General features: G+C 38.0%; 1 protein-coding gene across 1 annotated transcript in view; it reads left to right on the top strand.

Annotated features, from left to right (window-relative positions):
• Positions 1-26,305, top strand: part of MED27 (mediator complex subunit 27) — a 95,587-nt gene that overhangs the window by 26,030 nt on the left and 43,252 nt on the right. The window contains exon 3 of the mRNA XM_076355119.1: positions 12,762-12,892. Coding sequence (XP_076211234.1) covers positions 12,762-12,892 — 131 coding nt within the window. The remainder of the gene's footprint in view (positions 1-12,761; positions 12,893-26,305) is intronic.

The following is a 26,305-nucleotide window of genomic DNA, read 5'->3' as shown; positions in this document are numbered from 1 at the left end:
TGGTGTTACCTTGTGAAGCATGACAAGGTCATGTGTTTGTATGGCAAAAGAGGAAATCTCAAATTGTGTTTGAGCTGTCTTAGACCTGCTTTTTTTTCTGTGATGTATTAAAGATTTCCGTGATATACATGGTTAAATTCCATTCATGTAGGTATGCGTGTGTTGATGCTACATTGCTGCTCCTGAAATTGGTACTGTTATATTATTAATATTGCAGATCATGCCAAGAAGGTGTCTTGCATTTAATATAGAATGTAAGAAGGTTTGCCTACCCCATATGAAAATCTGAAATTGGAGCTGAAGATGCTATGAAAATTTAAAAGGGACAAGGTCAGCCTGAAAATCCCATATTTTTAAAAAGCAGAAAATCATCTATTTTTCACAACAAACTTCCTTACCTGTTAGTACCTGTACGAATAACCTTTTCAGTTATTAAAGCTTGAAAATGGTTTTAAGCATTATTTTAATGTAAAACTACTTAGTTACCATTTGTCTATGTGCCTGTTGATTTGGGGTTTTCTAGTTGAGAGACGTGAGAACTGATCAAAAGCATTTGAGTTCCTATGCTCCTTTTATATGATCAAACAAGTTCAATTTATTTCACTCAGAAAAGAAAAGATAACGGATGACTCACTTGCTTTGTACCAACATCTTTATTGAGGGGGAAAAAGTGGCTAAGAGGGTTCTTTGTTATAGCAAGCAAAGACAAAAAAAAATTCAGTAATTGAAAATACAAATTTAACAAATTTATACTACAGCTGAGGTTCACGGTTTAAACACTAGTGGTAATTAAGCACTGGAACAATTGGAGAGGAATAGTATGGGACTCACCTTCCTTGGAAGACTTGACAGGTGAGCACATGGATATTCTGTTTTTTCTAACTCCGTTTGCTAAATTTTAAACACAAAAGTAACTTGAATTAGGGAAGAGGCAAGACTGAACGTTCACAAAGGTTGTTTTGGATTGACTTAATATTTCCTAGGAAGCTTGTGGAATGGATCAACTCCAACCGTCCAGGCTCTTGACCATAACATAACTCTTTTTTTTAATTCCTTTTCTCGCCCCCCCCCCCCCCCCCCCCCCCCCCCCGGCCTGTGCTGTGATCACTAACTATATGCCTCCTAATTTGAGGACTCAAAATGAGAAGGGTCGGTATCCATGAGAACATGCTGTCCTCCAGAGCACAGAATTTAATGTGGAAGTTCAGAATCTCAGTTTTTAACTTATTTTCAGAGAATAGCTGGCAAGATGTGCTTCAGTTCCAATTAGTGGCTGATCAAGACAGGAAGTAATGGTGAACTGCTACCGACTAATCCTTTCTTTCAAGTGATAGAAGTGGGAGTAGAGATTCCAACCTTGCCATGACCTGACTTAAAGCCTTTTCTGGCTGCTTCGAAGACTTGCTGAGCACCTGACTGCAGTTATTATCTATAGGAAGTCTACTACAAATATAGTAAATAGTAAAAACATTTCGTGTTCTTAAAAATTTGAGATTCCTCAGATCCACACCCAGCATGAGTGGAATAAGAATTGTGAAGGTAAATTTAACAGTATTTGTAAAGAAGCAAGATAAAGCAGGAGAATATAGAAGACATCTGAGAAGATAAGTGTGGACATTGTGTGAAATACTGTAAATAACATTCTGTGCATGAAAATGGGTACTGAATAACTGCCTCTTCATCCGTGCGATCCTGCAGACTATGGTAACTTGAGGTCCTTTGGAAAGAAGCGCGTAATCAAAGTCTGAATCCTTACCACAAGCAGGCTGATTTAGATTGCATAGGCAGTATGAATTCAAGCATTTCCTAGTTACTGAATTCTTCATTTGTAACTTTAACCATTTAATATAACTTTTTTAGCATATATAACAATACATGAAAACCCACTACTTTTCTCCTCCTGTATGTTAGCCTTTGAATAGGAAATGTTTCTTGTATCAGCACAAAAGCTCAGATCTCATTGTAAACGGTGTGTAATAAATACCTAGATAAATACAATAAAAAGCTATTGGAGAGGGTTTCTTCCTTTTGGTTCCAGTGAGAGAGGGGTAAATAAAATAATCAGTGTGCCCTGTTAGCTGTCGACCAAGTTTCATGTGGCATGTCTTTCCTTTGGCATGCATATAGCAGCAGCACATTTTAGCACCTCGCCTACAGCATCCACCTCCTGACAGCAAAACTTGCCAATAGAAAAGCATTCAGCACTTCATTATTTCTACAACCTGAGTGCATTTGCAAATTAATTGATGTGTGGGAGGAAAGGCATCTGCTATTGTAGAAGACCTTAACTGTTGCAGCAAAACTAGAAATAAACTGGTTAGCTGTAGTGAGCTGATACGCTGTTGCAGGTGTTGAAGCCTCTAAAGTGGCATCTTGTCCATTTTTCTTCTGTCTTTGATATTGTTTTTTTAAAAAAGAAACCAAACTGCTCACTGAATTGTGAACATGGAAACAAACAGCATGGTAAAGATAATACCATATATAATTATATATGGGTAGTTAGCAAGTAGTTTCATATTTCTTGCTGGCTCAGCACCAAAAGAGACTTTTAATTAGGCCTGTAATGAATGACTGGGAGCGTTTTAAAGGCTATTAATCTTGTGGTGTAATTGAGTTAATTATAATATCATTATAAGCTCCCATGAAAATAATATGAAGTGTATTCCATTTGTTTTACTCCTAAAGATGTTTCTGAGGTCCCCCAGCTTCATCTGGAATACTCCTACTGGAAGTCTTCAACACCGACAGAGAAAACCGTAAAACCGCTTTATGTGCCATTCCACCAAACGTTTCTGTTCGGTGCATCATCCTGTTCCCGGTCTTGGGCTCTCTGAGCTGCTGCTTTACCTGTGAACTGCAGGTAACTTCTTGCAATGGAGTGTAGGTTTTTTAGCTTTCATTGCACAGTGTAGCATTTCCTTGTTTTTCTGGTTTCTGATCGGTTAGCTTACCTGAGCGTGGCAGATGAGAGTAAGAATATGTGATCTATTTTCAGAGATAAAGATTACAGCAGCTTTCGAACTGTTACTCTTTGTGCTGTGGTAAAAAAAAATGTGTAGCAAAAGAGGTGTTTTTGCAAAGCATATGGCTTTTACACTAGTTCAGACTACAGTAAGTTTTGGATTTGGTTGTAAAACATCTCTGTGCTTTTTGCACTCTCTAGTCAGAGTGTGACATCTTCAACAGATGGACAGATAAACTTTCCATAATCCATCTTTCCTTTCAGAAGAGGAGATGAGATTCTCATGTGTAAAAGTTGTTGAGGAAAACCTCATCTGTATAAGTCTGTTGTATGCTTAGATGTCGGGGTGTGAAAATTTGATGGATATGCAGCTAAGCACTGGAGTTACTGATATTTTTGGGGCTGTCTTTTTGCGGATGCAAAGTCAGCCCTGCTTTTCTACGTACTTCAAGCCTTATTAGAGCATTTGCTTTGCCTATTTTCAGAACCACGCACTTAATCGTGGAACAAGTATGTTGCTCAAATCCACCTTCTCTCTGTTTTGGCCGATATACTGTCTTGTTTGCTTTTTGTAGCCCTGCATCATCAGGACTGTTTTGGTTTAATATTTTTTAAATTCTACAATCAAGAGTTGTTTCCAACCTTAATTAACCCTGCTGGGATGGTAGAACTGCCTTTTTTTCTTTCAGTAACTTCGCTGGTCACACTTCTATATTTTCCATCCTCTTGACTACTACAGATTTTGTAAATAGTTTAGAAATGCCAGCTTGTGATGTATTGGCCTCTTTAACATTTCTTTGATTTATGTGCACTGTGCTGAAAAAAAGCAGAGGAAGCATATTATTCTGGAAAAAATGTTGCCAGTCTTCATTTTTTTCAGTCTTAGTTAAAAGCTACACTTTTATCAATCAAACCTGATAGATTCTTTTTTCATTCCTAAAAACGTTCATAACTTAACTCTTTGAAGTCTAAAGAAATAATTTGACTAAGACTTTTATAAATGTCTGTCTATTTTTTGGATGTCTAACTTGAAATATCTTTTAAACTGATTTTTCAAAAGTTGACTTTTTCATGCATCACAGCTTGGTCATCTAAAAGTAGAGACATTCAAAAATCACTAAGGATAGGGGGGTTATTTATTTTTTTAAAATAAAGTTTGGCCATATGTTGCTATTATTAATAGTGCATCGCACAAACTGATGTAGTAAAACACGTTTTGGTCTCAGCAGTATGGATTAAGATGATGTCTCTACCTTGTATACAAATGACAAGGATTGCAGGTTTATGATTATCCAGCTTCTCATGTAAGTGTCCTAATTAAATGCAGAGAGCTAATTTTTTCTGAAGTCTGGTGTTCTGTTTCAGACAAAATTCCTCAAAGTCCATGTTGTAAGCCATAAATGGCTATTCTGAAGGGTTTAAAAAAAAAGATAATTGAGTTTTAATTTAGAGTTCTTAGTTAATGCATAATATTGTCTTAGCTGGAGAAAATTTTGAGCAAAACTTCTCAGAGAAGCAAGAGCTTGCGCTGCTGGTAGTGATCTGCAGGATCGCTCTGTCTCCCAAAGGTCAATGTGAACTTGAAGACAGGATTCAGGTGTATATCATTATTTTTGAACACAGAAAACTTGAGTAAGGGCAGAAAAGCTCTTTTTTTAATTGCCTTGTTGGGGGGAAAAAAGAGTTTCAGGCTTTGTTGACCATTACATTTCAGCATTCTGCTTGCAAGTAGAGTGATTATGGTCATCTTTTCCAACAAGTATTCTAGAGATGTCCATTCAGTGTTGAATGCAGTATGTTTTAAAGGGGGAAAATGATGTCTGTCTTTCTGATACTTGTCCTCCAGAATGCGGTTGATCTCTAACTTCCAGCCACCTATGGTGATTCTAGGGTTTGTGCAAAAATCTGTGGTGTTACAAGGGAGGGTGAGAATTTAAACCTCTTTCTCTAACCCACTTATAACAGTGACCTGTATCGGTTGCTCTTACTTGTGTATGAATGCTTTCTGTGGGTTACTTTATACTGTCTTGGAAGGAGTAGAAATTAATCCGATCGTGAATGTTCTGAAGCTATAGTAGGAATGCTCATATAGGGAAATAGGCCACATACATTCTGTTCCAGATCTAACTGTCCTGCTTCAAGCTTTAATTGGTTGTCCTTGCTAGTGGGCTGGAAATTAGCATTCCCAGCAGCATTGCTTCGGGATGCCTGCTAGATGTAAAGAAAGAGGATGTTAGCAAAAGTAACCATTTAAGGAAGAATTCTCTCCTAATTTGGCAAGTTCAGCTCAAACAGTTTAAATCGTATTCATGCAACCCCTTCTACTGGCACAGTAGTGTGATAACCTCTAGCAGAAGAGAGTGGTGATGTCTGGTATAGCTTTGCAGAGTGTATCCATCTGCCCACAGCATACCTGCATCAGGATGAACTGTATGCTGGAGTTCTGATCTTTGAGTACAATGTCCCCTCAGGAAGGCCACGGGAGACTGAGTAAAGCCAGGTTTCCGTATGCTGGCAGAAAGACCCACGGCTAGGCTAATAGCTACTGTCTGACACTCAGTATGTTTGTTAGTCTAAATATATTGTGCATTTTAATTATTGTGCGAATGACCAAAGCTAAGGAAAGACATTTAACAGAAGTTAAAATAATCCAATTTAATGAGTTAGGGGGGGGAAAAAAAATTAGCAGCCCAAGTACCAGCCGGGTCATTACTGCTACATTGCTTATCCACTAATGGATTTCCCTCTCATCTGTTCTTTGACCGTCTTTCTCACCTTTTGTCTGATGGCGCAACTGGACCAGTTGGATTTACATAAGCTGTACCTTGTAGACATTTTATTGAAGAAGAGTATTCATTTCTTGATTCGTCTGAAAAAGTAGTTTGTTTGCTATAGTGGTAAAGCCCAACCACAGTGCTGCAAATCATGGCATGCTGCTAGGCAATTTGAAGAGTGTTTCTGTAGCTGATTCCAGCCCTTTATTCTACCACTCAGTTTTAAAGTATCTTCACATTTCTTATATAAGCACCTGAGCATCCCCTGTCACCGAGGCAGCAGGTCATTCTTTGTACTGACATAGCTGCCACCTGAGCCCCTGACACCAAAGATTTAGTCTAGGGCTTTAGAAAATACTAATTTTAGCGTGAGAGCGGTGTCTTCAGTTCAAAGTTCTGGTGGCTGTTTAAGGGAGCACAGCAGCACTGGGGGAAGATGCTAACTGTGTCCTTATTCAGCCTTGAGTTTTAATGATGACTTTTCCCTGCTACAGATTATTTGTCCTATGCAAAGATAATACTTTTGTCAAAAAGGAATTTGGATTTTTTGTCAAATATTGATCGAGTGCACTTCTTGGGTCTTTAAAGAAATCCATTAAATGAACACACAAGTGTGAATATATCACATAGAGCGACACCGAGACCATTTGCATATTAGTGGACAACCTCTGTACCAACTACTACCCTTGAGCTCAAGGTCACTTGAAAATACTACTGTTTGTTACTGTATGTGATTTTATTGTCATTTGGATGCAGAACGCAATGTAATAATTTTAGTCTGCTTTTTGTGATTCTGTTAGGTGTCTGGGTTGTAGTTGCATATCCAGTAAAATGCCAGTTCATTTAGTTATCTTTCAGGAAATATAAATGTTCAAGCCCTTCAGAGCACCCGGAAGTATTTATAAACATCTTAAGCCTAAAATACAGTTATTCTTCTGAAGAGGTAAATAAGGTAATGTGTAGCCTCAGATTATGATTACTCTGCCTCTTTATCCGTTTCAGATACTAGATTTCTTTAAACCTCAGAGCCTGTTGGCTGGGTAGTGTCCCTTTGTGTTGACATTATCCAAAAAGCAAGAATATGTCACTGATGTAATTATTAAATGGATTCCAGAACCCTTTAAAAAAACCAAACAAACCCTGGAGGAGGAGGAGTGGCTTTTGCAGTGACTTCGAACAACGCAGATAATTTTATTGGCAGCAGGGATGCAGACGCTGAAGTTTTAACCAATTCCTTGAAGAAAGTGCCACCAAATTTGCTATCTCTGCATGGTAAAAAGCCAAAGACTTGCAGGCAGTATTGGAGTGAGGGATGCAGTCATTCAGCAGCAGAACTTCAATGTTTTCAAAAGAAAAGCATGGGAAGAACACACTTTAAGGCTGAAATCTGACACTAATTAAAAGAGTGCTCTCAGCAAAAATAGGAATTCAAAGACAATGGAATAAAAGATGTAGTGAAGACAAGATGTTAAAAGAAACAGGGATATGTATCAATGCATTTCCTACTATTGTATCTTTATGTATAGACGTCTAAACTTGTTTTTCAACTCCCTAGCCTTGGGAGGGAGGAGGAGAGACCCAAGGGAAAAGCAAGACTGCCTGTGGAGAGGCATGTGCAGGTAGATGTCCTCAGAATGCCTCCCTATCTCCTGGTTTATTGACCAGGGTGAGGCAATGGCTCTGTGCATCTCAATGCAATGCAAATAAGAGCCGTTGCATGAGAGAGGTTTTTAACAGAAGTGCAAGCTCATTAGTTTCACAGCTTAGTTGGATCAGGGTGTTTAGGAAAAGATGCAATAACTTTTGTACTGCGATTTAAAAAAAGAATGGTATGGGGGTAGCCTTTGTTCCCATCGTGGAAAGGTATTTGTTGCTTAAATATTCTTGTAAACTGGAAGATGTTTGGGGGGCATAAATGCTTTAAAAAATTGAACAAAGTGTCCAGATTAAATTGTAAACTAGAGCAAAGGCACAATGCCTAGCTTTCCTATTAATTGAAAAGCCTGCAACCCAGTTCCACAAGAGGAAAACCAATGAGTAAATAAATTGGAGACTGCTCTTTCGGTTTATTGATGCTGTTTTGGCCAAGTCAAGAATTCAGCTATCCTAAAATGATCAAACCTTGTTTGGAGAAAAAGAGAATTTCCAAACTGGCCTCATTATCTGAGAGTAAAAATATCAATTAAGGTAGTGTAATTTCTCTCTTGCCTACTTTAGTCTGCAGAGATGAAACTGTGGGAGTGTCCTGCTTGCTTGCTCATTGCTCTATTCAAAAGAATGACTAGAGTTTTATCATAATAGACAAATCCCTTGTTAGCGCAAGGGAGAAATAATTTAACGATGAGGGGCAAAGTACTACGCGTCTTAAAAGGAGGCAAATGTGCACGCATTCACCAGTATTACAGTGAACTCGGAAAATTCCGTGATGGACAAGTATCTGTCAGCCGCTTCTGTAAAACTCTATTTCTTGGAGGAATGGAAATAAACATTATTATTTTTTATATTACCTGTATCTGAGAAAATGCTTTTCTGTTTATGTATGTGGTCTGTAAGTATTTACATGAGAATGGAAAAAATATCACAACAGGGTAATGTGATCACAAAGAAAAGTCATTCTTCTGATTTCATTTTTTAAAGAAAACCTATTGGTGCTTAAAAAGCTTTAAATAATGGTAATCTGTAAATTTAATGTGCACCTGTGAGTTGACATGATCAACTGTAAATGCTCCAAGTGATTGTCCCTGATTCTTATCTTCTTCCTGCCCAACCAATTTTTGCAACTTTAAATGGCCTTCTAAGTAAGTGGAGTGTAATGACTTGTTTGGTCAGCAGTCAGCACATGCAAAATCTCCAGCCCATGAATTATGTAAACAAAAGACCTTTAGACCCAGCATGATTCTAATGATGAAGCTTTCATTTTAAAAGTTTCAAATTAGCACTGTGTACGTTTGTAGTTTCAAACATACACTGTAGAGTAATCCTGTAGGCCGAAATATAATCTGTCACGATATGCTCAGTCCATTTCTGTTGAACGAAGGGGCCTTACTGCATTGTTCTGGTTTAAGCCCTTTGGCTGTAGCAGAAGTTCTCTGTCTGCTCCAAACATTTTAAGATCATCTGCAGAAGACAGTGGGATCTTTCAGGGGGGATGCAGGGGTTCTTTTTTGTTTGTTTCGATTGTTTTAGGGGGTGTGTTGCCTTGTTTCTGATAAGAAGAGAGTACCAGGGTAGAGTAAATAAAAGATACTAAGTGATTAACTTTTAAAAAAATATTAATGCTTTCGGAACTAAATCCAGTCTGTATTTCTCTAATACACGTTCTCTGTTTAAATAGTTCATGTGAAAGCCAAAGACATCTTATGTGAATGAAGAAATTGCCCTCCTTACGATTACAACTGTGAGAAAAGTGACTCCAAAGTGCTATCTCTGTTATGATGTATTTCACTTTGTGGGGAAGATTGAGAGCCGTTAATATATGAATGTAGTTTTCATATACTCAGGAACACTGTGAAAATGTGAATTATGGCACCTGTAAAACATTAGTGATAATCTTTTCTTCTAGAAAATATAAGCCATGTTGCCATTAACGTAGAAAAATAATGAATCTCAAAAATAATGACATTTAAAAATTATCCAAGTTCTGTTTTTATTTACCTTCAGGTAAAGCTTTTGCATGTATTGACGTGTTATTTTCAGTACTTTTCCTACATCCTTGAGAACTAGAGTCTCTTTTGATTTTAAAATGTGGAATTCACACATCTACTTGGAACCACAGTTTTAAGAAAAATATCAGCTATCATGAGACTCATCATAAAACTGTACAAGTTGGCACTGGTGTGTATCCTAACTGTTAAGTGTTATAAATTGATTTTTTTGTTGTTGTTGTTTTTTATTTCTTAGTTTTCTGAAATAGATTTTATGTTTCATCTGCATGTATTGGGGGAAAAAGATCAATCTTGTTGAAATTTTACGGAGGAATATTTCATTAGCAAGTAAAGAGCTTAGCTTCACATAAACCAGTTGGAATTCCCCAAAGCTGAAAGACATGGATGCTTCCTGTAATAAAGCCTCTGAATGATGGGGAATTCCTTAGCGACTGATAAAGAAATGATTTGCTATACTACCTAGTGCTGCACCAATACTCAAGTTCAGTGAGTATTTAGCATATTTTGTGGTTAAAGCTACTGCTGTTTACCATTCTGCTGGTTTAAATGAGCACAGTTGTCAAAAGCAGATGGCAGGTCATTGGGAATACGCTTAGAGAAGGCAGTCGTGATCGTCCACAAGTGTCCAACTTCTGGCTGCGTTGGGTCGCAGGGTCTCTTAGACCTGCGTGGACCACCCCTCTGTAGACACTAACTGAAACGCACAACAGCTCTGCTGCGTCAGACCAAAGGCTCGCGTAGCCGCGTATCTCATCTGCAGCAGTAGCTATAAGCACATGCCTGTATACAACGTTCTCCCCGGTGTTCTTCCAGCCACCAGCAGTCTCTGGCTCAGGGACTTCTTGAGCTAAATGTGGTTTCTGTGTGTTTATTAACCCTCGAAGGGTTTGTGTCCCATGAGTTCGTCTCAGCTTCCCTGCGTGAGCCTCTCAACACCCATAATGTCCTCTGACAGTACACTACATTTGGCTTCCTAAGGTGAAGATAATATGTTAGGAAATGGCATTCTCTTGTTAGGAAACAAAAACTTTGAGGGTATTGGTACGTTTTCAGCTGAGTTTTGCTGTCATGGCTGATGCTGGCAGACAAAGGTGTTTATTTTGCAAGAGGAAAAATGAACTGAATGGCAGTTCATTATCCATCATGACTGTTGAATCTCCCGGCTATAGTTTTGATGCTAGTGGTACTGCTTTGGCACTATTTTCAGTCTTGTTTCTGTTCCTCAGAACAAATGATTAAGAAACAATTTCCCAATCTCTTCAGTTAACACCCCTCTGCCCACAAAAAGGAACGCATTCTGTGCAATACAGTATGTGATACTTTAATAATGTATAAATCAAGTTGGACAGAAGCTGCCTGTCAGTTTTATTAACTTTGACCTTTTCTCCCATTATAAGGATGGTTTGGTAAATATTTAATGGCCCTTATAGATTTTGACAGTTGGATCTGCATTCCTGGGAGCAAAGGTAGATTATAAAGAAATAATTAGTAAAAATAGCTTAATCACTGGGAGTGAGCATTCAAGGACAGAATTGTTTTTTAGAATATATTTATTTTTAATTCATTTTTTTTTTAATGCCTGACCACTAAATGTCAGACTAGCCGGGAGGTTATGAAATGTGTTTAAAAGGTTGCATTTAAAATTCATCTATGATTAGCACCTGTGATTACCTCCGTCTCTGAGCAAATGTCCAAATGATGTTATTTACTTGAAATACCTGTCAGTGTCATTCTGCGCGGTGAATGTAACTGAATCGTGTCAACAGCACAAAATGGCTGAAGGAGGGCTGCTTGTAATAAGATGCAAGAAGAAAAGGGAAAAGCGTGTTCCTGGAGTCAGAGGGGTCTTCTGCCAGAGCTGTCTTTCCCTTTAATTCCCTGCATATTGCACTCACTGCAAATTCTGGTAGTGAAGATTAAAAACTAAGCCCCTGACACTTTGAAACATTGCCTTTCAAACAAGTACTGTCCATCGCTTCCATTGATTTCTTTTTTTTTTTTTTTATATTCCCCCCCCCCCCATTTCAGAAATCTGTCAGAGAAAAACAAGTTTGAGCAAAATTCATTGGTCTAAGCGGAGCTGTTGGGGCAATACAATCCCCCCTTTCCCTGGCAGAGCGCGGTTCTCTTACCATTAGGAATGCAGTGTGTCTTCATGTTGTGCCACAGCTGAGATCATGTGGCAAAGCAGCCAGCCTGTTAAAAAGCCTTATGGATGTTCTGAGCATTGATATTTGAGTCAAACTGGCTCACGGGATAGCTTCACTCATTTTAATAGCCATTTTCAAGTAGATCGCTTCACCAAGCTTTGTTTCCCTCATTTTCAGTCAGTACCGTGCAGAATAGCTTTGCCTAAGACCAGTTTATTTTCTGAACATCCGCAAGTCATAGTATCCTAACTGTAACCTTTTTTTTTTTAATACGCAGATCATGGGATTAGAGTCATTAATGTGTTAAACAGTTCACCTTTTTCAGAACAAATCTGTAGATAATGAGCTCATTGATGTGGGGACTAGAATGATGAAGGAAATTGCATTTGTCTGACACTGAACCTTGAGCTTTTTTCCCACCCCCTTCTCTTCAGAAATGGGGAGCCAAGAATGTAAATTGAAAGTGTTTAGAGGTGAGCTTGTAACTTGTTGCAGTTGAGGCTGGTTTCAGGACTGACACAGCACTGTAGCTGTTCTTAAATCTGTGAGCAGTGGGAATGCACTCAAAATCTTGCAGATTCACGTTGTGTCCTTCACAAATTTGTCTTTCATTGGCAAGTAAAGTAAAAGGTTAGAGGAGAAAGCTACTGAATGTGAATCTTTCTGTTGCAATGCTATGGAGACGTGCTAGCAGGTATTTTAAAGGCTAGGTTTTTCTTTACAGTGGTAGAAACTTCTTTGTGAATGTTTTGTGTTTTTTAGGTTTAAGAAAAAAAGATGAGTGTTATTTCTAAAAAGCTGGTTCATATAGTGAAAGGGTTGCATCTTTCTTCCTCATATCTTCTTCCAAAAAGTAAGAATGCTTGATCCCTTGAGAGGAGAAACAGTCTTAACATTTAAAAGCAAGCCCAAGTTTCAGGAGAGTTAGGACTTCAGAGAAAGTCTTTGATTCATCATCTTACTTGTCCTATAGCATGATTTCCTTGTAATACCTATTTCACATCAGACTTTTTTTTATATGCTTTTGTTCATATCCTCTTACATCCAAGCAAAAAAAAAAAAAAAAAAAAAAAAAAAAAATGAAATACCATACACTAACTTACTGACTGGCTGTTATTTGAATCAGATGGTATAGATAGTAGAGGTCTGACATAGATAGAGTGCTGCAGTGGTGTGTATTTTAATATATATGGTTTTTTTTATTATCCAGTTGCAGTACCATGCAGGGCTAGCATCTGGCCTTTTGAATCAGCAGTCTTTGAAACGTTCAGCCAACCAGATGGGAGTATCTGCAAAACGCAGACCAAAAGCCCAGCCAACAACTCTTGTCTTACCTCCTCAGTAAGTAATGGAATATTTTGAAGAGTTTGCATGGGGGGGGGGGATTTCTTTTTTTTTAAACTTCTTATTGTAATTATTATTTTTTTAAAATCATTGTAATAGCAGCTTTGTGCTTGCATTTTTGTTTCATACAAGATGAATTATTCTTGTAGGATGGGTGGGGTACCTATGGAAACAATATTTTGTTTCTTCTGTTTACGGAGGCACTGTGACAACAGAAAAGTTGCAAGGATTCTTCTATGTAGCAGGTCATAAAAGTTTTTGCAATACGAGATTGTCATTGAGGAACGATGTTCCCCTGATTAGTATGACTTGGAGCTTCAAGTAGGACTTTTCTGAAGGTCCTAAAAGGCTGAAGCCAAAAAGTCTTTGGTGTGAGTACTTTCTCGACAAACGTCTGTTCTGAGTCCATCTGTTCACCATATGTTAATTTTGCATTGGATCTAAACCTCTTTTACAGGTGACAAGCAATTATGAGGACACTTAGAAACTGTTTGAGGACATAGAGTATCAACACTTTAGGCAGTCTGTGTACTGATGCCAAAAACACAGAGATGTCCACAACTAAGCTTATAAATTAATAAACTGCTTAAAATATTTAGTTACATATAAGAAAATGATTATTATGTAGAAAATGAAGCGCTAAGCAATTATTCATTGTACTGAGCATCCTTGTAGTTTGTGGAAACTGCCTGCTTTTTTTCACAGAACAAGAGTCACTGATGTATAAACACTATGCTACTAAAAACTTCATAATTGTAATAATAGACCCTGTTGTCACCAGAGTCCACGGGCCTAAGTTGATGAATGAATCAAAGGAAGTTTAGAGTTTTTTCCTTAAATGAGAAAAGAATCAGAGTCAACAGACCTTTCCCCTTGTATATTAACTTTAAAGGGCTGCTAATTCAAGAATCCATAAAATGTTCTATTGTTTTACCGATATGTCAGACGAAGACGACTGGTTAGAAGGGCAGCTCTAGCAGAGCTACAGGTTTGAAAACTGGATGTTGTTTCTCTGTGAAAGAACAGGGGTATGTTGTGACAAACTGGCTAATTAATTTTCTTCCTTGTTGGGGTGTCGGGTTTATCCGGAGCTTAAAATGGACTTCTCCAAGAAGTCTATAAACTAGAGTACTGTGATACCAGTTGTCACAGTTTATATTCAGAGGTCTTAAAATATTTTGGTGTTTTGTTGGTTTTTTTAAACATGGCTTCTCCAGTTACTAGAAGTTCGTATAGTGAGAGAGAAAGAGCTGGCTTCTATTTTTGCATAGAAAAGTCTGTACTTAAACAGTTGCAGCTCTGTAAGTCTTAATATGAGGTATATAATATAAACATTTAAAAGTATTGTATGTCTTTTTATCTGCAGGTGATTTTTCCTTCAGTGGTGCATTTACCTAGAAAATATGTTTATGCTGAGCTGGCCTGGTTTCCTGCTCTCTGGCTTCTCTTTGACCATTCCATATTTGTCCTTATTTGCTATCTTGGTGTGCATTAAGAAAAGAATAATAGTTACATTAAGTCAAATCAAATACCTGTTGAGCTCAATATCACGTCTCCAACACAGGGCAGAAGCAGATTATGAAAAGACTTATGAAAAGTATTTAAAAAAAAAAAAAAAAGTATGGCAAATAGATTTTAATATCTCGATTTTGCTGTAGTTCATGCAAATAATGATGATTCATGCTGTGATTTTTTTTTTTTCCTTCATTCTCTCTAAAATGCAAAAGAAGAAAACATCTAGGTGCAAAACTGCATATCTCCTTGAAAGGGCATACTGCATACTAATTTTCCCACGGCAATTCAGGGAATTTTTCTTTAGCTTTATTGATTACTCAGGGAAGGGGTAACTATTTCTTTGTCTTTTTTTGCTTTGATGTATGCTATTAAAATTAAGTTCAGTGACAAGTTTTTGGGCTGAGTAACAATATGCTATGAGTCAAGTATATATTAAATGTTGTTCAGAGCAACTATATTATCTAGAGATTTTCTTAAACCTAAGTAGTTAAAACCGGCTATATGCCACAATGTCATTTTGGGATAGTAGACTGGAGCAAATAGCAATACTGCAGTAATCCTTTTCAGCAAGCAAAGGAATGCAGGAAACAGTGTTGGTCAGGAGGTAACATAGGTGATGATTTGGACAAAGAATCTTCTAAAAACTGTTTTATTTTTGTGCAGATTTTGCATATGGATAGTTTGATATTAAAAGTCTTAATTTGAGTGAAAGGTAGCATTAGAGAGCATGTTACTGATCTATTTATTTATTTATTTTCCTGTTCCTTGAGGAAACTGCATGGGTAACTTCTGCTATTGCACATTACATTCTTAATGGCAAAGGTGCAAGCTGAGCAATTATCTTGCTAATCCATATCTTTGGTCTTTACTGCTATGGCGAGACTTGAGTTTTATTCCACAGACTGAACGTATCCAAATGGTGTCTCTTCTCATAAGGGTGGTGATACAAAACTTGATTCTTGTGCTGTGTCAACTCATTGTTCACTTGAGCCCTTAGTCTCTCTCCCTGCTCTGGTTGCTCTTCTCCTTTCCTCTCCAAAATGGCTTTTTTATTTAAAAAAAAAAAAAAGCCAAAAAACAAAACAAAAAAAAACCCCCAAACCCAGAACGTTCTCAGCCTGTCTTGGAGGCTCAGCCATCTCTTCCTACCTTATGCTCACGGAAGGAGTCAGAGAAAGGGTTTCAAGAATGGCAAAGCTGATTCTTGGTGGGCCTACTCATTTGTCCCTTGCTAGCCTTAGGCCATCTTTTGATGTGCTGAACAGTTTTGAAGAGAGGCCTTTCAGTGTTCAGTTTTGCTTTTCAGTATTGGTTTTCACTGGCTCTGAAAGTGCAGAAAGGAGTACTAGATTGATACGCGTCTCATTTGTAGCCAAACGTATCTGTATGAGAAAATGACTAACTGCTGGCTGCTTTCTCTCCCTGCTTTGTCCCTCCTTCTGTCTTCTATTAACAAGACATCTTCCTGTACTTGCTAATAGATGCGTTCCCTCACATGCTTCTCATCTGGCTGCTGGTTCCTTCCTTCTGTTAAAGAATCTCAAGCAGTGTTTGCTGAAGTGCTGAAAGCTGTCAGCTCCTTCCAAGTGACTAGGAAAGCACAGACATGCAATCCTTCTGAAAACCAGGATGGCTGCTTCTGGGTTGAAATAAATAAATACAATAAGAAATGATGGCTCTTAGGTTTTTTTTTTTTCTTTCCTCTTGAAATGTAGTAATTGACACAGTTAATTCATCTTGTATTATTTTGCTTGGCACCACATCTCAAAAGCAAATTCCCGGTTATGAAGTTGGCTCCACGACCCTGCGGGAGCCGAGCGCTGTGCCCCAAAGAGTCTGGAGTGGCTGAGAGCAGTGAGCCCGCAGAGGTAGTCCCTGCCAGTGGACCACCCTGCTGAGAGCCCAACAGACTCTGGTGTGTCACTGCCTGGCTGGAAAATGACAGCAGTGGGTTACTGTGAGATGAGGAGGAAGAAAGAAAAGAGGAAGCACAGGATGTTGACTATATTCTTGCAGTTGTGTTCATTGTGTTCAAGAGGGTCAGTTAGTTTTAAAGGGAATTTTTAGGGGTCTCAGCTGAAAACCTTGTGACTTTGATAGCTCTGTTGTGCGGGGCTTTCTCAGTGCTCCCAGACTAATCATCTGTCTTCTCTGTCTGGAAGGAAATTGCCAGAACAAGAACTTGCTCACCACAAAAAGTACTGAGACTCTTGCCCTTTATGGTGCCTTTTAGGGCCATTTGTTGTGACATTTGCAGGTTGGAGGAAATAAGCACACTATAGGCAATAAACAAGTGGAAGTCTGGTTCTTGTTTGACAACTTCAGGCTCGATGGACAGAGAGGCTTGAGTAAGAAAGTCCAATTTTTTGTTTTAGGGCTCTTCAACATGTCTTGTAAATCTCTTGTGCTTTGATGTATGCCCTAACCTGACAGTGAAAACATTGTAATAGATTGAGTAAAAATCTCTGAATTTGTACGCTATTGCTAGGAGCAGACCAGCAAAATTACTTTTCCTTTATTTAAAAAAAAAAAAAGACAGTGTTGCCTGTGATAGTGTTCTAGATAAATGAGCAACAAAAAGCTGTGAAGATTTTTCTTTTAGGAGATAGTAAGGACTTGAGGATAGAGTGCTGGGCAGAGACTCAGGAGGGCCAGGTTGTTTCTGCCACTTGTTCTGGGTGAGATGGAGGAGGTCTCTATTCTGCTCTCTATGCCTCAGAATTCATCTGGATTCTTCTTCTAGAGAAGATGGATATATTAAAAAGAAGTCCATACTTGCTCCATCCTTTGGAGCTACGTTAACAAAAGATGCTCTTTAGTGAGTGGTCTCCTTTAAAAGCTTAATTTACTGGCTCAGAAGGTATCTGTTCATCTGGATTTGGAAAATAAATTTACAGATATCCCAAACTCTGTGTTTACCGTAGCTTGATTCAGTACCAGCATAGTCCAAGTGTTATTCTTTCATAGCATTAATGCCCTATCAGTTTTAATGATTCTGTCATATAAGTAGTACTGTATGGTTCTATTGTATTTGTTCAAGAGCTTTCTTCGGGACACACAAATTGAGTCTTGAGGAAGGAATTTCATTTAAAATAGTCAGTGATGTAGTATTCAAAAAAAAATTGCTATTTTTAACAGTTAACTGAAAGGTATGTGGTGTATATATATAAACTATACACCCAGACATCAGATGTGCCAGAATAAATTATTTGGAACTTAACTTGTGTAACTTACCATTTTTACATTAAGAAAAATCCTGATGAGCCCTTTGCCAAGAGTTTTTGGAGGAAAGGTTTTTTTCAGCATTTTGTTTTACAAACGGCATCTAATTGCTTCCTAGGTTCAGGGATTTTCGTTATGAAACAAAGAGGCAGATTAAAGAGAATGTCAAAGCATCCTTAAGCCAATAAATGTTCATAGGTTTTGTATTTTTTAAGACTGTAGGTTTAAATTATGCTTATCCAGTCTGACCTCGCTGTGTTAGAGGTCTGAAATCCCAGCCAGGAATTCATACTTCGAAACCAAGAATCCAATGTACCAGTTAAGTGTGACACCTGGTATATAAGCTGTGGGGAATGTGGTTGTTTAACATGCAAGTGTTGTTATTGCAATAATCCCATTCAGTATTACGAGCTGTACTCCAACATTTGGGCCTCTTCTTAGAAGTATTCAAGAGTAGAAGAGCAAAGTGTGTGGCTGTATTTTCCGTTTTGAGGAAAGTCATCGGAAGTTCTTCGTGCAGTTCTAAAATTCTTCTTTCCCCCTACTGGCAAAGCTGCATTAAGTATCAATATTCATTAAATATCACAGAGATGATAATGTAATAAAGCAATAATCCTCAGGCCCGCATCTGTACTTCTCTCCAGAAGAGTTGAGGTTGAGAATATAATTAAAGATTAAAACTCTGTTTGCATTCTGGAACATGGAGATATCTTTTTGTACATGATGGGGAATTGTATTAATAAGGAAGAGATCAGTTTCCAATAAGTTTCAATACTAGGAGCTCATTTAATATCCCTGTTCATGTTTAAGTTTCTCAAGGTATTCCTTTAGCTTGACTTTAGCCAGACGGTGCAACAGCAACTGTAAAAGAACACGTTGCTGAAATGTGACCCTTTTGCTCCGCAAATTAATCCCTTTTTATATGAAGAAAAAAGATTAAAAATTAGTTCTTTATATTGTAAGACAATAATATTTACTTGAATAAGTTTAATTACTTTGCAGCCATGTACCATGTAGATCGAACATTAATTTTCATATCTGGTATCTTGTGCACAGTTTGGATCACATCGTTGTACTGTTTTCTTTTTATTTTTAGTAAATTGATGAGCACCTGTTCTGCAGATGTTTTGTGAAGCTGTTTTAGTGTAAGTTGCAGCATATTGCTGTACAGTGAGATTGCATTTATCCTTAACTGGTATACTGATTTTAGTGTGTTCAGAGTTTACATGCATATCTTGCAGGATCTTTTCATACTCAAGTCTCTCATATTTCACCTGGTTCAACTAAACAGAAAGTCTCTTTAAAACTTTGTATGTTGTATTTCATTAGCTTGTTAAATAACTCTTACTTTCCCTTAAAGAATCTTAGCCAATGGTTCTTTGCTCTTCCCCCCCCCCGCCCATGTGTATGGTTTTGTTGTGTATGGTCAATCTTTGTTAAATACTTGTTTGTCTTGTTTTTTAATAAGCTCCATAATTTTGCACAGAAGGTCCAAAATACTGGCTTTCCCCCCTCAAATACTGGTATTTTAACTCCCAAAGCTAGTCTCGCTAGGTAGAGTACCAGTTCTTAGTAACCTCTGGTGAAAAGGATTGTGCTCAGTAAACAGGTGGTTTTGTGAGCATTTGTCCATTCCCTAGAGGAAAATCGATTTCAATTATAAAATCCACGCTGTGCGTTTCAGGGGTTAGCAGTCCATTCTTTTCTAAATATAGTGGTGGTGGAGTGATAGGATGTAACAATGGTGTTGCATGGTATTCATTCCCCTAAAATTTTTCAAAGGAATACAAATAGTGTAGTACCGAGTTTCTTTAAAGGAAGACTACTGAATAATATGAACCTATTCAAACTGCCGCCTACAACACTGCTTCAGAGAATAGCAACGTCCCCAAGTGAATTTTTCAAACCCTGTAGAATGTCATAGAGAATAATGAGCAAACAGGAAACCACTATTTTGACAGCTTTGTTACAGGAAGGTAAGTGCTGAGAAATTCAGATCATAATGAATTTTAGCAGCTATTGAAAATATGATAGTTTTAAGTTATTTTAAGATACAGACATGTTTTGGTTTGGTTTGGATTTTTCTTCAGGTTTCCCTTCTGCCTACCAAGCAGAGATGACAACAGTTGCTTTTAGGCAAGTTGTTTTGGGGAAATGGGACTTGAGCCTGTCAGAGTACACCTTTCGTTGTAGGTTTAGTGAGACCCTTGGGTACTTCTAGTTTCCTTAAATACAGTAAGTATTAAAGTTGTATGCTAGGGCATGGGAGGAAAAGTTATAATTACATAATCCTAATTTCTTCATTTTCTTCTCAACACTATTTCCCCACCACTGAAAGCTCAGAAATCTGGTTGTCTGGATTACTACAAAGTACGTTGCCACCACAGTGTTAGAAATTCTGATTTAAGTTACCCTTAAACTCAATGGCAACATTTAATAGACAGCTTGGCGCTGATGTGATTCTTTTCAGATTCAGTAGCTGGGACACTCTGATCCCAAAGCTGCATCTGCCATGATTGAACCCATATTGTATTACAAATTACAAGGGAAAATTCCTAGGTGATAATACATCATTAAACTTTATCGGACTGAGTTTTATCAAAAGAACAGCTGTGCATGCGGGTGTCACGTTGTTCTTTCTGGTTTTCGCATGCAACACAAGCGAGTTAACTAGCCCTTGTCATTTGGATGAAAGATGATTCTAAGCTTTTAAAGAGAGACTTTTTTTTTTTTTTCCTAGTGGCCCATGTCAACAGCAGTGACAAGCAGTTCGTAGAGTTCAGTGGCCGGCTGTTCTCAGGCGCAGAGCAGCGATGGGCCTGCCATTGCTTTACCCTGTTTCTTTTAGTGTGTTTTGTTTAAATACTGGGGGGGGGAAGCAGTCTGCTATTAAATGTAATAGCAGTCTGTCTCTTTTAGTTATGTGGTATTTACTGTTTAGCACTCAATATAATTTAACTGGAAAGAAAAAAATCCAAAGTACTGTTTTGATTCATGAGGGGCATTATTAGACAACTCCAACGAGATCAAATCCAATAACTTACCGGGGATATAACATTGATTAGTCATCTTACTGTTTGTAGCCAAAGATACTTTACCAAGCTCTGCTCCAAAAAAGAGAGAAGGGGGTAATCCAGTTGAGGTTTTGATTTCAGTGTAAGAAGTAAATGTTAAAATAAGGTGCTGTTAGTTTATGTCTCTGCTTTGTTTTCACTGCTGTTCACTTGAGTTATCTGTCATGTTAACTTTGGAACCATACATGTGTTTTGTAACCTGTTTAGATACCAAAGATACAGAAGGCAGGCAGATGATTTCCCCCCCCTGCCTCCTTCCCCTGCTTCTTTCTTTCCCTGTTCGGTCTGTGGGACTCCTGAGGTCAGTCGATTGTCCTCTTCTGTGCTTTATTAAGGATGTATGTGGTTTCTTTAGTTAGGGACAATTTTGAATAGTGGATCAACACAGATTTGATGAGAATCTGAAATCTGAGGAAGATATGTGATCTGCTTTTAAAGTTTGCAGATGATAAAAACGTACTGTAGCACTCAGTCCTACAACAGAGAGATGCTGGGACCCATAGCCTGCTTCTGCATCTCTGACTTCTAAATTTTTGTATGGCATATTGTAATACAATATAAATCCAATTGTCTTTTTCACTGTCAACTTGATCACTCCAACAGTATTAAACCAGCATTTGGACAATAGGAGAAACGCTCTTACAATGTTAATGTATTTTGGATTTTCATTTATGTTTATCTCCGATCAGGAGAAGTGTTGGAGCCGCAGATAGAGCTGTATGACTTGAGGAGTTGGGTAGGATCCAAACTAGACCCTTATACTGGTAAGAGGGAGCAGTTCCATGATAAACTGTTGTGTTTTTTAGCAGATTTGGTCCCAGTACGTGTGACGTGAAGAGTGGTGGGGTGAGGAGGCACTTGCCTGCTCTGTGCTCTTTGCCCTCCTGCAGTAGTCAGTAGGTGGGTCATAGAGTGACTTCTGTGGAAGCTGACTAAGTGCTGGCAGAGGTTTAGTAGTAATCTGGGTACACTCCGCGTCGCCACTACTTGGGTACAACATGACTTTCTGTGGAAGTTTTTTGGGGGGTTTTTTGTGTTTTTTGTAACAGCTGCCATTCTTGAGTCTGGTGATGCTTGGTAACTCAGTATTGAGTCAACACCTTTGCTGTTCTATGCATCTTTAGAAATAATTCTTTTAAAAATTTTAATCTTGATCTAATCTCCTAATATGTTGATATATCTGACAGCAGGGTTTCTGTAATAATCTTCTTTGTTTTGTTATACTGGATCAATGCTTTTTTTGGCTATAGTTACATGCTGAATTTCATTTCATTCCATTAAGTACTATACAGCTGCCTGTTTTCTTACAAAGTAATTACAGAAAACCAGCAGGCATTGTTCAACACAGATTGTCCAAAGAAAAGATTTTGACTAAACCCAAATGTTCCTTATGATACTCATTAACAGGATAATAATTTTCTATCCATACAAGTACAAGAGACAAGGATCTTGGATGTTGCTTTAGCCCTAGTAAATTGCTGAAATGTGCATTAGTTGTGTTGTAAAACTTTACAGTGTATTTTAACACCAAGGAAAAATCTGTTTTATTTATTCCCTTTTCAACAAATATTCTAATCAACCACTGTGGAAAGAGAGTGCTTGTAATTAAGATTTCATCATTCCTTTACAGTGTATAGAGCTTCGCTTACTAGTGTGTTGTGAGCTGGTATGGACTGATAGCCTTAGCTCAAATGTCTTTGTAGTGGACAGCTCCGTGACCATCTCTGTCTTGAAGACGTTAGCCAAAAGAGGCCTGGGGCGGATTGCTGTTGATATTTTGGTGTCGTATTCCACAAACTAATCCTGCAAATAGGATTGCTCCGGGTGTGATGTGCAGCCCTGTGTGACTGAGCACAGTGATTTGAAATAATTCCCATCTACTTTGCTGAAGATGAGCTGGAACACGCTATATCTGGGAGATGAAAACGGTGTATCTCTTTGGAAACTTTGGGCTGTGTACTGGCCGTGATCTGCATGTTCATTTTCTGGAATATGCACAGATCCGGAGCAGCGTGTAGCCCTTAGTGAATGTCAGCATTACTGGGGATTGCAGCTCTCTTGTAAAAGAGCAAATTTCTGACTCTTTGATGTATGTTTGCCTTAAAGGTAATGTTTGTGTGAGAACCGTGCCATTAAAAGGTGGCAATTAATTAAAAGCTGTTCCACAGTCGCAACTGTTAGAAGATGCCCTTGCAGCATTTAGAGCAGAACACTAATATTGCACTGTAGGGAATCCCTGTACTTTCAGAAAAAAGAAAGTTAAGGATGAAGATTTTAATGTGTAATTAAAGACTGCAAATACTAGTTTAACTGCTTGTTTCTGTGTCAAAAAAAAAGAAAAAAAAGGAACACACTACCAGTGGTTGGACTAATTAGTGAAGAACAAGCTAGATAAGAGAGGAAATTTGTATGAACTTAATAAAGATATCAAAGCTTTTGCTAAAGCTCTGATTTTATCATATGATTGCTTTAACCCCCTTTTTTTTTTTAGCTTGACTATTTGGGGGAGGGCGATTAGGGGCTGCTTTACTGCAGCAGACAATCAATCTGAAAAGAATAAATTAAAACTGCCACTTGCCAAATTCAGAAACACATTACAGTAAGTGTTTCCATCTGCATTGGTTGTATATTCCCTTGTCAAAGATGATGAGCAAAAAAAGCAGAGCCGTAATAAGGTGGATGGAGAAGGTCTCTCTATTTTGGTGTCTTAGCAAGAATGGCATTATTGCATGATCGTATTGTATAATGTGATATGATATGGAAGTATTGTGAATGTATTTATTAATGACTCTATTTCTGTACCTCTACATGATTCCAAGTAGCCTTTAGCTATTTGAGAGGAAAACTAAACAGCTATACTGTGAGGGGGATAAAAGTACTTTCAACCTGTGAAACCTGTACTGTTAAGGAGAAGGAGGCTCTAGGTGTATCACAGTAAGAAAACTTTGAAATGTAAGTCGTACCTGAAAAGAAAGGCAATTAGAAAACCCCCTCTGGTTTCAACAGTAACTCTACAGACAGGGAAAGTTTTCCCAAGTAACGAACTGCGGGTGGGGATTTACCTGGGGACTGAAGTGGCTGTTCCCGTCCCTGAGGACCACAGTGGATGGTGGGCTGGCCGGGCTGCAGCGCTGCCTCGAGCGGCTGTTTTCAGCATCCATCAACCGACTGGACTTTTTGAGTTTGAGAAGGACAGTTAAATGCCCTTTCTAACCAGAAGGGATACAGAGTAGGAGAACTGCTTTGCTCTGCTTTCTTTACTTCATGTGAAAAATAACTGTTACTACTTTTTAATTTCACTTTAAGGCATTCTCGGGTATTCATGTGTTTACAAGGAACCCTATGGATGGGTTAAATGAAAAAAGCTTGGGTAGCAAATTCTAGCTGATGACTTCATAGAGTTTTCTTCTAAATATAATATTCGTTTGTAATGATTTGAAGGATTTTGGTACAATTATTTCGCTTGTCCCATTTTCCCAACTGCCAGAGGAAAAAAATAAATAAAATGCAACCATTAGAAGTTTCACTGGGTGAAGAGGCTTGGTTTTCATCCCTTTATAGATGCTGCTCTATTCTTATTTTCATTCCTGATGGTTTAATTGGGCAGAGCACTTCCTCTTTGCTGTATAGGTTTTACCTAATAAAGTCTTAGCACTGTCTTTGTAATTTCAGTAATGTTACTCAGTAGTCTGTGTATGTCATTTTGAAAACAAGTGTATTTATATTGTAATGCACATTTCTAATTAGACATAGATACATTTCCCTCATTATTTTAGTTTATTTCCCTGATTCTTGTTTTTGCATGGGTAACATAGGGAGTAAAACACTGTGGACAGGGAAGACCTTGTTAACGTTGGCAGACTTAGTTTTGCTTTTTTCTGTGGGTACATGAAATCTCTTTATTGTCGGTGAGTCATGGCCAGGGGAATCCTGTATTAAGTCCTCTAATTTTAGCAACCAAAAGCGTCTCCATGCAGCAATTTTTGCATTGAAATTAAATTTCTCTTTTGTGTTTTTTCAGGATTGTTCTTACAAATTTTATTTTGGGAAAGAAAGTAATAGTTTGGCACAGAGATCATAGTAAAGTAGTTAATTGCTTGTTTAACCTTTGCTAAGTTTACCTGGACACCTTGAATGAAATGAAATAAAGATTACATTCTGTGTATGACCATTGTGCTCCGTTATTGCCTATAATACTTTGTTTCCATCCCTCACAGGATATGATTGTGCAATAGTGTTGAGCCTTTTCATTCTGTACCACATATGTTTAAAAGCACTTAAAGATACAGAGATTCCTGAATAAGTTGTGCAGAGCAAATTACTGGGTTTTTTTTTTTTAGTTGCTCTATGCCTCAGTTTCCCCGCATGAACTGTGTGAATTGTATCATCTGGGAATTGTGCAGGAGCGCTGAGAGTGACTCGAGTAATATTTGTACAAAGCTGGGATAAGAGAATACATTAACTATAAAGCAGATGCTTTCATCCAGGGGAAGAGTCTGGATTTTTGTCTTTTATTGTCAGTTGTTCAAGACCTGTTAATTTTTTACAAAATTCAAAGTCCAGGAGTGACACATTGTGCAGAATGAATGACCGTATCATCCCTGCTTGCAAGACCTAATAGGAAGCTCTAACTGTCCACTGTCAGTGTTCATTCTGATAAATGAATGCTGATGTATTATTCTGTATCCTTTGTGTTCTTGCCTTTAGGTGTTCATTTCAGTGATGGAAGACAGTGCAGACACATGACATAATTACACAGCAAGCTTGGCTGGAGCCTGTCAGTCTGTGTCAAGCTCCCTAGACTTCTTGAATCTAAATTGTTGAGCTCTTTTGCTGATTGTCGTGCTCAGTGTTTGGTGTTAAAATCAAATGTGCTCTAGTAGTGGCAAAAAATACCCTACTGTTTTGATGTATGTTAAGTCAAAAATTAATAGTTGTGTCCAAAATAGCACTATAAAACTGAGCTCCCCTCAAGCCAAAAGCCAGGCTTTTCTACTTTCGTATTTTACATGCAGAACCTTCTTTCATTTTGGCTTTTGCATTTTGACAGTTGCTCAGCAAAGATGATGATTTTGCTCATGACAAATTTGTATGTGCCTTGCAGACAGGTCTTATAAAAGAGCCTTTTGTGAAGGACTGAAAGACAAATCAAACTTGGATCTAAATTTGGGCCTAATCAGCTACATGGCAGACTCATAGCTTGAAGAATCATAGTCATATCTAACAGTACTTTACCTTTATTATAAATAATACCTAAGTTTAAACATTTACTGCTTTTCAACTTTTTTTATCATTCAATTTTAAATTTAAGTTAAGAAAAGAGGGTATTAGGCTGATTAGCTGAATGTCGCTGAGGTGTTTTGTTAGCAAGTAACCCATAAATTTGAAAGTTTAGGAAATAATTTCTGGTTGATAATCATTGGTTTGGTGTTTCAGTTACTGAAGCGCGATCCGTCCACTGAGCGCACTGAATAGACTCCGTAGCTGTAATTCCTTCGACTGTTCTCCTGCGTGTTTATTCTTCGGGTACCGGCTCTGCTAACCCTCTGCCTGCTGCAGCTTTTTGTATTTTCTAGGCAAGTAGGCATTAATGGAAAAG

The sequence above is a fragment of the Aptenodytes patagonicus genome, chromosome 18 (genome assembly GCF_965638725.1).
Source record: "Aptenodytes patagonicus chromosome 18, bAptPat1.pri.cur, whole genome shotgun sequence".
NCBI lineage: Eukaryota > Metazoa > Chordata > Aves > Sphenisciformes > Spheniscidae > Aptenodytes > Aptenodytes patagonicus.
Note: the sequence above shows the minus strand (reverse complement) of the source record. Positions and strands in the feature narration are given on the sequence as shown.